General features: G+C 40.2%; 1 protein-coding gene across 1 annotated transcript in view; it reads right to left on the minus strand.

Moving 5' to 3' along the window:
* The window catches only part of THOC1 (THO complex subunit 1), a 41904-nt gene extending 34000 nt beyond the window's left edge, over positions 1-7904 (minus strand). Inside the window, exons 1-7 of the mRNA XM_060121549.1 lie at positions 7806-7904; positions 5825-5898; positions 5671-5731; positions 4370-4436; positions 1475-1593; positions 963-1011; positions 453-548 (exon numbers count right to left, since the gene is read on the minus strand). Of these exons, the coding sequence (XP_059977532.1) occupies positions 453-548; positions 963-1011; positions 1475-1593; positions 4370-4436; positions 5671-5731; positions 5825-5898; positions 7806-7859 (520 nt within the window). The 5' untranslated portion in view covers positions 7860-7904. The remainder of the gene's footprint in view (positions 1-452; positions 549-962; positions 1012-1474; positions 1594-4369; positions 4437-5670; positions 5732-5824; positions 5899-7805) is intronic.
* Positions 7905-12825: the final 4921 nt, after the last annotated feature.

A 12825-nucleotide genomic window follows, 5' to 3' on the forward strand; every position in this document is an offset into this window, starting at 1 on the left:
CCCTGGTGGTCCAGTGAGTAAGACTCTGTGCTCCCAATGCAGGGGGCCCAGGTTCGATCCCTGGTTGGGGAACTAGATCCCGCATGCATGCCGCAACTGGGAGCTGCATGCTGCAAATAAGAGTCCACATGCTGCAACTAAAGATCCTGCATGCCATAACAAAGATCCTGCGTGCCGCAACTAAGACCCAGTGCAACCAAAATAAATAAATAAATATTAAAAAAAGAGAGACAAACAAACAGGCTTGCAGATATAGAAAAAAAGGAATCAATGACTTTATTTAAGGGTTACCTGTACCATACACTGGGACAGGTATAACTACTTATAAGTAAAATAAAGTGGGAATTTCCTATGTTTTCAACTTTTTAAAACCATTTTTCTTTTTTATCATCATAGTAGATTCTAATCTGGTAAAGATTTTCCTGCAAAGCATTTTATGTACAAAAGCTTACCTGACTTCTCAGATAAAGGGAAAAGTCTGGCCAAAAAGAGCTGAATTCGTCCACAGAAGACTGTATTCTGGGATTTTGATAATCTTCGTAAGAGATCTAACAACACATGGAAACGAAGGTTACACAGGTGAGATCATTCTATGTTTATTACAACCATACCTAAGTTTCTTAACCAGTTTGTCAAAAGTATTTTCCTAAAGCAGTAGTTCTCAAAATGGGGGTAGAAACTATTGTCACAAAAAAGCGCTAGAAAATTAGGAATAAAACTAAACAAGTTTAGCATGGGTAAGACAAGCTTTACTAAATTTTTTTGGTTTTCATTAAGTTTATACCCAGAACAGGAATAGTTTAATTTAAAGCAAATGATCAGTTTTAATAAGTCAGACTGCTATTTAAAAATGAAGATACAATCTACTTTAAAAATTTTACCACCTGTGTTTAATTCCACCACCTGTTTTCCTGGCCACATTTACTTTTTAAAAAACAATCATTTACTGTTGAATTACTTACCATTGCACATACGTAGTAAATAATTTTTCCCAGCAGAATAGAATGTATTCTGAAATTAAGACAGAAATTATTACTATTGTTCTGAAGTTGTTGCACATCCTTCAGTAGTAAGTCACAGGAAGTAAAATTTTAAAGAACACTACTATGCACTGAGAATCTACTATGCCACTTTCACTTTTTTCAAGCAAATAACAATTTTAATGAAATAAAAATATTTTCAAATATATAACAAAACACAATTCTAAGTAATTTTTAAACATGTAAAAGTGTGTGTTTTCAAGTTAATTGTATCTACTCAAATTTTGTACTTCCATTTTTTTCTCCATATAACTTTTACTTGGCTTTTCCAAGAGAGCAGAATATATAATTCTCATACGGACAAACTTTTTGGTATCAGCAATATTAGAAATATAAGCAAAAAACAAACAAAAACAACAACAACAAAAACTACCCTCAGAACTCTGGATCTATAGAAAGATAATATTAGCAGAAAAAGAAACTAAGGCACTTACTGATTTCCAAGTAGCAACATTTTTTTCCACAAAAGTGAATATCGTGTCACACTGATCCAAAGGAAGGCAATCCAAAACATCTCCCAACAATACAAAAGGTGTAGATGCTGTACAAATACCTTCAAGTGGAGCACAAGCCAATTAAAAAGTTTAAAATACTGTTGAGTAAAACAGCCCATGCAAAATAATTTTAAAGAAAATATTAGAGGTATACTTTGTCAATCCTAACAAGGCTGTGAAAGACAAGAAACAGAAGCAACCTCAAGTCCACAAACAGGATATACTTAAGTAAGTTTTGGTATGTGATGATGATAATCATTCTTGATAACACTTCTAGAGCATTTACTATATGTCAGGCACACTAAGTGCTTTACATATACTAACACATGTAATCCTTATAACCCTATGAGGTAGATAACATTATCTCCAGTTTATAGAATGGGAAAACTGAGACACAGAGAAGTTAAATAACTTGCCCAAGATCACAGAGCCAGTAAGTGGTAGAGCTGGGATACGAACCCAGGCAGTCTGGCTCCACAGTCTGTTTTCTTCACCACTAAGCTATTCAAAAGAATATAATGCAGCCAATTAAAAAAGATGGTTATGACGACTATAATAACTTGGAAAATGTTTATGATATAATGTCAAGTGAAAAAGGCAGGGTTCAAAACTGTATGGGTATTATGGTTATCACAATAAAATCTTTTAAAAAGACCAGAGAAACTAAAACCATATACCAAAATAAATGGTAGTTTTTTTTAAAGTGGAAGAATTAGGACTAGTATGTTCCCTTCTCATTTCCAAATGTTCCATACTATTGCTAAAATTTAAGTTGTCTGTGATTTGAAAGAACTACTTCAAAAAAGATAACAAAACATCACTGTAAAACAATTATACTCCAATAAAGATGTTAAAAAAAAAAGGTAAATGAACTTCAAACTGAAAATTCTGTTCTTCCACTCTTCCTAAAGCTTTCAAAAACCTTCTGAAGTGGCAAAATAAATATTTGTTTCTAAAAAAAAAAAAAAGATTTGATACTGATTTCAACTCATTAAACTTTTACAATAATACCATTGTTTCAAGGGAAAAAAGGGTAAAATAAAAAGTTGTTTATTTCTAAATTCAATCTTACTAAAGTAAAGCAATAAATTAAAGACTTTAAGGTCATCTAGGCTAGCTAAAAGTACTTTTACCTCCCTGCTCATTCTTCCATTTTTACGTAATAGATACTAACACTTGTTAAGTGTTTAGGAAAAGTAGACACTTCAGCATGATATGTAAAAAAAAAAAAAAAAAAAGTACTGAGTGGGTACTATTAGCCCAAATTACTGCATTAACACAGTATCTTCAGAAACAGGAAGTAGTATTTCCAGCTCTACTCTGCACTGGTAAGATCATATCTGGAATGTGATGTGAGGGATACTGCCTAGAACCAGGGAGGCATAAAGCAGCAAATTTCAACTCAATACAAAGGGGAAATCGCACCATCAGAACTATCTAACAGAAATCAAATAGTGAGCTCCATCAATGGGAGTAGAGGCTGGATGACCACCTGCCAAGGACTTTACTGAGCGGAGACAGGATAGGTCAGAGACAAGATTGGACCATATGACCTCTAAAGTCCTTTAACACTTAGATTTGTGATACTTTTATGTCCTGTATATCCAAGAGATTTGAGAGACATACTCCCTGCCCTTAGCAGAAGTATACTTTGGCAAAAGTTAACTCACATTAATAACTATAGAAAATTACCTAAATTCCACTCTCAAAGATTCTGATTCAGTAAAACAAAGCTAAAGCCTGGCAATCTCATTCGAGGGGCTTCCCTGGTGGCGCAGTGGTTAATAATCCACCTGCCAATGCAGGGGACATGGGTTCGAGTCCTGGTCCAGGAAGATCCCACATGCCGCAGAGCAACTAAGCCCGTGTGCCACAACTACTGAAGCCTGCGTGCCTGGAGCCCGGGCTCCACAACAAGAGAAGCCACTGCAATAAGCCTGTGCACTGCAACGAAGAGTAGCCCCTGCTCTCCACAACTAGAGAAAAGCCCACGCGTAGCAACGAAGACCCAACGCAGCCAAAAATAACTAAATAAAAATAACTAAAAATAAATAAATAAATAAAAATAAATAAAAGTCTCTTGAAACTATCCCCTACTGCCACTGCCCCATTTTAATTGTCCTCTACCTAGTTTTCCTGCCAGCAGTTTCTCCCAATCCAATGGCTCTTCCATAGGTCCTCTTTAGCATGGCACACAAAGCCCTTTACAAATGGCCCTAACCTACCCCTCCTGCTTCTTTTCTTCACCATGCTCATCATCCTCTCACCATTCTGCTCTACATTTTTTTTAGTCATGCTGAACCAGGTCTTTATATAGCTATATCCTTCTGTTTCTGCCTGACAAATTACTCATCCCTCACATCCCAGCTCGTATGTTACAGTTTCCTTTCTAAGACCATCCTGATTCCTTCAGACTCTGAAGTTTAGAGAATCACTTCAACCATACTTCATTCCTACTTCACCCCCCGCCCCAGTAAGACATTTAGACGTGTTTCCTCCATTAGCCACTAGGCTCCTTACAGGCAGCGAATATGTTTTATTTACCAATGAATCTCCCAATTCCTAGTTCAGTACCAGGCACATAGTAGATGCTCAATAAATATTTACCTGATGAACAGAACCAAGTGGAGAACAAAGAAAGTGCCAAAGTGTGCACTGTATACACTAGTGACAAGAAATATCTGTGAGCTAATTTCCATGGGACTTCTTGGCAAAGGGGGTAGGCAGAATTTTAAAAATGAACAAAATCAATTAGGTATGGGGAGAATAAGTTTTAAATAAAACATGTCATGCCCAAGATTGCTTTTAAAAAAGACAAAACAAACCCATACTTACCTTCAGTAACTCCCCCAATAGCAAGAGAAATAACAGCTAAAACGTTTTCACATGATGAATGATTTATCTACCAACAAAGGAGAAAACAACTTAATTTAGGAGCCAGACTTTAGACTAATTTGATAATAAGAAAAACATATCCTCTGACACTAAGTTGATTATCATAAACACTGGATAAAGATATTTCTCACAGAAGATAAGATTACTTTCTAAGATGAAAATTTAAGAAATGAACAGTAATAACCCTAACGGTAGAAGTATATCAAATAATTAAACAGCAGGTGATTCACTTAAAATCCAAGTCTTAGGAAGATCCTTACATTAGCATGATTAAGGCTATAAGCTAATCAACTACACATGTGCTGAGGCCATAACTCACTCAATGGCAGGGCCAGGGGAATTAATTGTACTGGTGCATCAATATGTCTGAGGGAGGGTTTTAATAGAAGAGAGGTGGTGCTTAGGTTTGATAACATCATAAAATCCAGCATTTATTGAGTGTACATTAAGTGCCGTTTCACACAACCACCATGAAAACATGGTATTTCCCCTCTTACAAATGAAATTGAGGCTCAGAAAAGCAAAGTAACTTGCCCAATACCTGACAACAGGTAAGTGACTAGGTCTGAAGAAGAGGAAAGAATGAATTTGACATAGAATTGTCCAAAAGAAAGGGACACTGTTTTATGGCCACAGGAAAAGGGTCTAGCTTCTTGAGATCTAAGCTTTGCTAAACCAAGAATAAACTATTGAAACTTTTCCTTTCATTTGGGTGCTCCACTAATGGTAAATAAATTCAGATTTTTCATGTTTAGATTAAATTTCTCTACTGAAGTTGGATAGGCTATTGTTATTTTTGCAGGTGAACTGATAAGGGGATGCCATAGGAAAATGAGGGCATGGAATCCCAGCTCCCATGCTGAACATCCTTGGACTAGACCTTTTATGCCACTACAAGATGTGTCACTGTTTATACAGCAAAGCGAGAGGGCTCACCTTCAAATTACAGTTTTTGCTCAGGAAGACCTCTTATCAAATTTTCTTATACATATTCACTTGCAGAGGGCTCTATTCATTTATTAAACCAAACCCTTAAACAAGTCAAACTGTGCTATTAAAACCCTTAATCCTTACACAACTCCTATACTAACTATGACCAAGTTAGGTTTCACAAAGTAGCACGTTCACTCTAGAAAAAATAGTCATGTTTAAATATCTATTCTAAGGATAAAAGCAAATTTAAAAATAATATTAATTTGCCAGCAAAATTCTAACGATAAATAAAGGAAAAACATACTTACAATTTCTTCTTCTACAACACCTCTAAAAGCTTGGTCAAGGGTACATTTTTTTTCATTTTCACTATTAAAAACAAAAAACACCTGCATTTTTAAAGCAGCTCAGGGTAAGTATAAAGATTTCAGCGAGCCTATTTCATGGATATCAACGCCTTACCTTCCAGGCAACTGGCTGAAGGTATTCAACAAGGGCTTGATATTTTTGTTGTTCAGGGCCTCTCTGGTAGATTTCTAGAAAAATAAAAATAGCAAATAAGTGGAAAGATTTCTGCTTATTATTTACTGAAAAACATATCACTCATCAATAGTATGTCTAACTAAAAAATGTTTATACCTGGGAAAAATTACCTATGAGTCATTCTATCAGTAATTCTTATTCAAATGCCACTTACTGATATAGACTCATCACTTTAAGCCTTGCAAGAGCTCCCCAGCTAGACTTTCTTATTCCAGGTTTTCCCTCCTCCTTTCTTTTTAAATATCCCATTCATGAGAGTATCCTGCTTTTAAAAAACAAAATCTCTAAGTGGCTCCTTATTTCGTAGCTTCCTCTAAACGTCCTTGATAATGTTATCCCACTCAAGCTATGCAACCTCATTTCCCAGTACCCCCTAACACATACTCTCCACTAAGGTCTAGCCATTTTCCCATCATTTTCTATCAAGCTCACTCTAGTGTATTCATTCCCATTATTCCTCCCACGTGCTCACGCAAATTCTATCCATTCTTCAAGACCCATCAAAAGTCCTACCTCGGAAAAAAAAAAAAAAAGTCCTACCTCGTCTAGGTAGCTTGCACAGCACAGCCCCTGACACCAAGTAAACACTGATTGTCTTAAAGTAGTAAACCTGCTGGTTGTCTTAAAGCAGTCATAATTGAAAGACAAAAATATTGCCAAGTCATTCATTCTGTGAAAATTCACATACACTTGGAAAATCAATGTTACCTCACAGGAGTTACATTTATACTGGAAAAGTCCATTCCTGACTCTGCCTGTGAATAGGCTGTGTAATCTTGGGCATACCCCCTTACCTCTGTGCTTCATTTTCCTCACGAGTTAAATATGAGGGTTGTTACTACCATCAGCAGCAGTGGCATCACCTGAGAACTTGTTAGAACTGCAGAATCTCAGACCCCATTCCAGACCTACTGAACCAGAATCTACATTTAACAAGATCTCCAGGAGATCTCACCTCATGCTCAAGCTTGAGAAGCACTGGGCTAGATGAGCTCCCATTAAATGGTCCCCTCCAGGACCAATATTGGATATTCCTAAGTTACTCCTGGCAGAATTTCAGAGCACTAGGGAAAAATACAGTCAAACAATTTAGTGATGGGCAACATAAAAAGAATACTGGGTCTTAAGTCAGAGAAAACAGTAAAGTAAATCATTTAATTTTTGGAGTTAGAGTTAAACTTAACTCAGTTTCTATCTCATCTACCAGGGATAATAAAACAGCCTCCTTACAGTGCTATTCTAAGAGTTAAACAAGCTAACAAGAAAAAGCTCTGTAAAGTGTTTCCCAAATGCTTAAACTACTGTTCCCCAATGTGTAAGAATAAAATGACAGCTGACAACCCTTTCCAAGCTGACCTGTTTGTCCTGTCCCACTTAGGACCTTCCTCATCGATCTCTTACGAATGAGATACGGAGGATTAAAGGGTGGTGAATAAGCGGCCAGAACAACCACCTGGCAGCTTAGGAGGCGGGGCGGGAGCCAAATCTCTGGGCTAAAGTCAGTCCCGCCCTCCCCCTTCAGCAGCCCCCTTCCAGTTCTGGAGACACCTGACCAGCTGAGAGAGCACTGCAGAGAAGCTGGACCCGGACAGAGGTAGTCTGCGGATGACCCCTCCACGCAGGGCGCAGACACGCCCAGAACGCGGGGTCCTGGGACCAGCTGGCGGGAAGGTGGAGGCGTACCGCAGAGGACGCGCGGAAGAGACAGGTAATGCGCCTTTGCCACTTCCCAGCCCACGACGAGGCCGGGAGCCCGTCGCCGCGGCGCACACGCCTCTGTCGCCGCGGCGCACACGCCTCTGTCCCCGCTTTACCCCAGAGCAAAATTCGAGTAATTTCAGGGAGAGGAGGGCAAAAAATAGCGCTGAGCCAGGGCCGCACCCACCCCCCTTCCGCTCACCGTAAACCGCGTCCGCGCTTCGGGCAAAGTGAAGAGCGGCGGCGTAGGAGACATCTTCTCGGCCGCGCGTGCCCGCCACCGCGCCGCGGCGCCCGCCGATGACGTCAGGGCGGGAGCGAAGAGATTGCCGGCTCGGTGCGCGGCTAGAGCGGCCTGTGAGCGCAGGGGCGGGCCCGGTGGGGGGTGGGAGCGTCTGTGGTGACCGAGGACGGGCTGGCGCTGGGAGCCGGAGTCAGCAGCTCAAAGTCCGATTCGGGTTCGTGGGTAACCCTTGGGGTGATGGTAGATGTGTGGCCTTGTCCTGTAAGCGCTGCGGGTTGCAGGCCGGGACGCGCACTTTGGCAGTGGTTTTCCTGTTTTGGGGAAGCCTGGTGAAAGGCGGCTGGTTACGGCTCAATGGGCCGCGAGGGAAGGTAACCGCCGCCCGAGAATCCAAGGCAGGTGGGTTATCCGGGAAAGCTCCAGGCTGGGGAAGTGTCGGCAGTGGCCGTGCACCGCCGGACCAAAGTCCTTTTCGAGGAGTGGTCCCAGCTCCGGATTTGCGTTTCTGCCCTACAGTTCATGGGCCCTGTAGCTCAGGAGCAGCCTCCTCTTCTGAGTAATAGAAATAATGCTTATATCCTTGGGCTGTGGAGGAGCGTCAGTGAAGTCATGAATGCGCGTGTGGCTTGCATAGCAATGCAAGTATTATCTTGAATGTTTGGGGATTCGTTAACTTTGCTGGCACATAGAGGGCTATTCTGAAAGAGGAAGATCTTGGAGGAACGCAGTACTCGGCGCTGATTGGATAGCGCGTGGCGCCGGGTCAAGGGTTGGAGGCACCAGCTGCAAAACCTTGCAGTTTCCTACCTTGGCCAATGAGAGAGGCTTGGCCAATGAGAAGCCAAGTGGCAGTAACTTTTCAGTTGGAATTATGCTGTGGGCGAAGAAGCACTGACCCAAACACTTCCTACCAGCTCTTATTCACCTCCATGTGTACCTAAATGAAGAAAGCTAGACGCGCTTTACGTTTTTCCCTTCGTTGATATCCGGCGAGAATACAGGACACTAACAAAAAGACAGCTTTGCATAGTCTTGTCCCTAAGTGGGAATTGTGAACAGTGCTGGCTACCTGGAGCGTTGAAGGCTTTTTAGAATCAACAGAATCATTCAGGTTTAATTGTGCAACGTAAATTTCCAAATTGCCAAAATAAACAGGTTTTAACTGATTTGATAGGTAGCTGATGTATTAGGATTATTATTATACTATAGATGATTATTAACTGTGTGGAGCACAACTAAGACCCAAGAGGTAAATAAAATTATTTTTTACAAAATCCAAACAGAAGAAGAGCTTGAGTTTATTGAATCATCCATCGAAGTCTAGTGACTTAGAATTGTGTTTATTCACACATTTGCTGGGCACTTTATACACAGTGGACAGTATTTGTTGAATGAGTAATAAATATATGGACATATGATTGAATGAACAAAATAATATAGCTTAATTGCTGTTTTGAGGAGCTCAGGTCGACATAAATGAAACAACTGCAGTGTACAATTTTGATCATGAGTAATTTGCATCATAGCTGCTGTAAGAGATCAAAGGAGAGAGGGACCATATGAGGTGGTCAAGGAGCCTTTGTGGAAAAGAGAGAATATGAGCTGGGCCCTGAAGGATTCCAATAGACAGGTCAGAGTGTGAAGGGGTGAATAGGAAAGACATTCCAAAGGGTGAAGAAGGTGTGAGCAGAGGTGTGGAAAGAAGAAAGCACAGTGAAAGGTAGTTGTTGACTTTGACTTAAACTTTGGATTCTGAATAGAAATAGAGTTGAAAAACTGGGTTGGAACCAGATCGTATTCGTGTTTCAGGCCAAAGAATGTTACTGGTTTAAAAATGGCATTTGCGGTTCCTCCCAAGTTATAGCCAGCAGTATATTTTGTGGGAAGGAGAGAAATGAGCTGTCGTTGCTAATGAGTGAACAAACGCCAGATAAACAGTAGGAAAAAAAAGCAGCAAACATCAGGGGATAATGGGGAGTTACTGTTTAATGTGTACAGATTTCAGATTGGGACGATGAAAAGTTCAGGAGATGGATATGGGTGGCGTTTGCACAGCACTGTAAGTGTACTTAATGACACTGAATTGTACACTTAAAAATGGTTAAAATTTTATTTATACTTTACCACAATCAGGAAAAAATCTATGTAAAAACAGCAGTCTGATGCTAGATAACTTAAAAAGGGCAAAAACGTCACAGCCATCAGTATGATCTTGAGATCTCGAGGTGAAGTGATATTCAGTAAGGCAAGGAAGTAGGTGATGCATTTAAAAAAGTTGTGCATCAAAACTCACTACGATAGAAATGTGTTAGCATTTAGATCATGTTAATAAATGCCTTATAATTCCCAAAGCACTTAACGTGTAGTAAGACATTTGATCTTTTAAATGATATTTTGAGATGAGTAACAGCGATTATGCTCACTTTACACATGAGGAAGCAAACTCAAAGAGTTAGGGTTCTTGATAGAGGTAACTGGCAACATGAGACTACCCATGGGTTTTGATTTCAATTTTTTAGCTCTACACTGTCATACTGTCGTAATAGTCAAGTTTTATTGAGTACCTCCTATGAGCCAGACACTTTTCTTGTATTATTCCTACTCCTTACAACAACACTGTACATAGTTATACACATCAGTGAGGAAGCAGGTTCATCTGTCCTAGGTCACATGGCTAGAGGAAGCTAGGTTTGGGATTTGAACCCCTAGCTGTAATCCCAAAGCCTATATTTTTCTCGAGTCTTAACTTATGAATCCTTATGAAGCCATGGGCCTAGTTAAGGGCTCATAAATTATTTCCTTATAATTAGATAAGGGTGAGGATCATATTGTCATTCCTAACATAAGTGTTTAAAGAAGTCTGTAATAATAACATTCCAAGGGCAGACATCCAATAGCATGTAAATTCCTCACTTACGTTTATTGAGCACCTCTCCTTCCTTCTATGCTAGTGAGGTAAGATGGACCAGGGAATGCCTCTCTGTTAGGAAACACCTCCATGGGAAATTCTAGGATGGATGGTTTGGATGGATTCTAAGCATTCACATCTTTATTCCTCTTCTTTTCCTTGGTATGTCTCATTTGGATTCAAGTTATCATTGGTGTGGTGAGATCTAGGAGAAGAGGACCAGGGAGGCAGCTTAGTCTGCTTTCGTTCTGGTCTTTATCCTCTAGCCCAGGCCAAGGAAACTTTGTTCCATGCTCACAAGTCAGCCGTGTTAGCATGTTGGATTGCGGCCTTTGCCGGTTTGGGTTCTGGGCCCTAGCCCTCTTTCCCTTCCTCTCCCTAGGTAATTTAAGTGGATTGAAAGAATTATATTGACAGGGAACTGATGTTTGAGAGGCAAAGTTGAGCAAAAAGAATGAGACTCCTGCATTGGGAGAGGAATGTCGCTGAGAAGAAGAATGGGAGAAGTTTGGCACTTCGTGTGTATTTTGGGAGTTACATTTTTGTGGAAAAAGAGAAATTGCGTGAAAACTGTGTGGGTGCTGTCTTTTTTATAGGGTGGTGGCAATTTTCAAGCATTTTATATTGTAAATATTGTGCTATTCATTCAATATGTATTTATTGAGTGCCTACTATTTGCTAAGCACAAGAACAATATTATTGGACTATATATGCAGTATTGTTATTTTATTGTAATACTGTATATATCGTTATCTAGTATATGTTGTGAAATCCTGTTTGGTGAGCTTGATTGGACCACATAGATGAACATAATTTAAGGTTAGAAATTGAATAGTGGGTGATTCTTACCCTGGTGAGCCCAGCTTCCCTGAAAGGTTAGGCAGAGATTTTTACTGAAATTGACCCATCACTTGGCTTGTATCCCTTTCCTATCCTGTTTCTCTCCCTTACTGGTTTCTCCTGAGAGCACCTTAATCATTTATTCGCAAATTTTCCCCTCGGGGTTTGCTTCTGCAAGTCCTGAGTATGTTAGTTTGGGTCTACCATGAAGCAGATGCCAACATTTTATTAGATGTGCAAGAGATTTATTAGGGAGGGAGCAAGAACCAGGAGCAGGCAGTGAGAGCTTGCAGACCACAGTGCAGGGCTGACACCTGTGCAAAGAGAGAGGGAGGGAAGAAGTGAAGTGCAGCTCCAGGAAAGGCTTGACTTTGCCAGTGGGGAGATGTCAGGCCAAACTTCTTGTAGGAAGGGTCTGGCAGTTTGCCCGAATGGACCTGCCCTGGTTACCTCTGCCATGCTCAGTCATTTACTTAGAGCCACCCTCAGAAAGCCTGGCCTCAGTGCAGGTGTGGTGGACCCAGCAGGCAGCAGTGAGGCTGTCAGTCAATTATATTTCCCACAGCAAATGGTCTGAGGGGAGCATTTTCATGGCCACCACACTCTCCTAAGTTTTTGATATAATATTTTCTTCATTTGTTTATTCTCAACTAATATATATATTAGTTGTGTGTGTGTGTGTGTATGTATATATGGATGAGCCTGGCACTTTGAACAAAACAGAAGAGTTAACTGTCCTCATGGAGTTTTTATTCTATGGGAGAAAAGATTTTTTTAAAAGTAAAGAAAAACATAAAAGAATTTCACTGTGAGAAATGCTATGAAGGGAACAGTAGCGTATATTGAGTGCCCTTGTGTGCTTGAATTCTTAGTGCTTTACATGTATGAACTATTTAGCCTTCCCAGCAACCTTGTGAGGTAGGTACTCTTTATTATTCCCGGTTTACAGAAGAACCTGAGGTGAAGAGTGCTTAAGTAACGTAGCCCCAAGGTCCCTCAAAACCAAAGGAATGAGAGACTGAGGCAGGGGATGCTCCAGCAGTATTTAACTTTTGAGTTGCCAGAAAAGACCTCTCTGAAGAAATGATATTTAAGCTAAAGCTTAAAGAATGGAAAGGAATGAGCTGTATATTTGTGAGGGTGGGATTTGGCAGAGGAAGGCAAGAAAGACATTCATATGACTGGTGATTTTTCCTTCTGTATGTTTACAAATGTTTATAAATGAAGGTC

The sequence above is a fragment of the Lagenorhynchus albirostris genome, chromosome 14, assembly GCF_949774975.1.
Source record: "Lagenorhynchus albirostris chromosome 14, mLagAlb1.1, whole genome shotgun sequence".
Classification (NCBI taxonomy): domain Eukaryota; kingdom Metazoa; phylum Chordata; class Mammalia; order Artiodactyla; family Delphinidae; genus Lagenorhynchus; species Lagenorhynchus albirostris.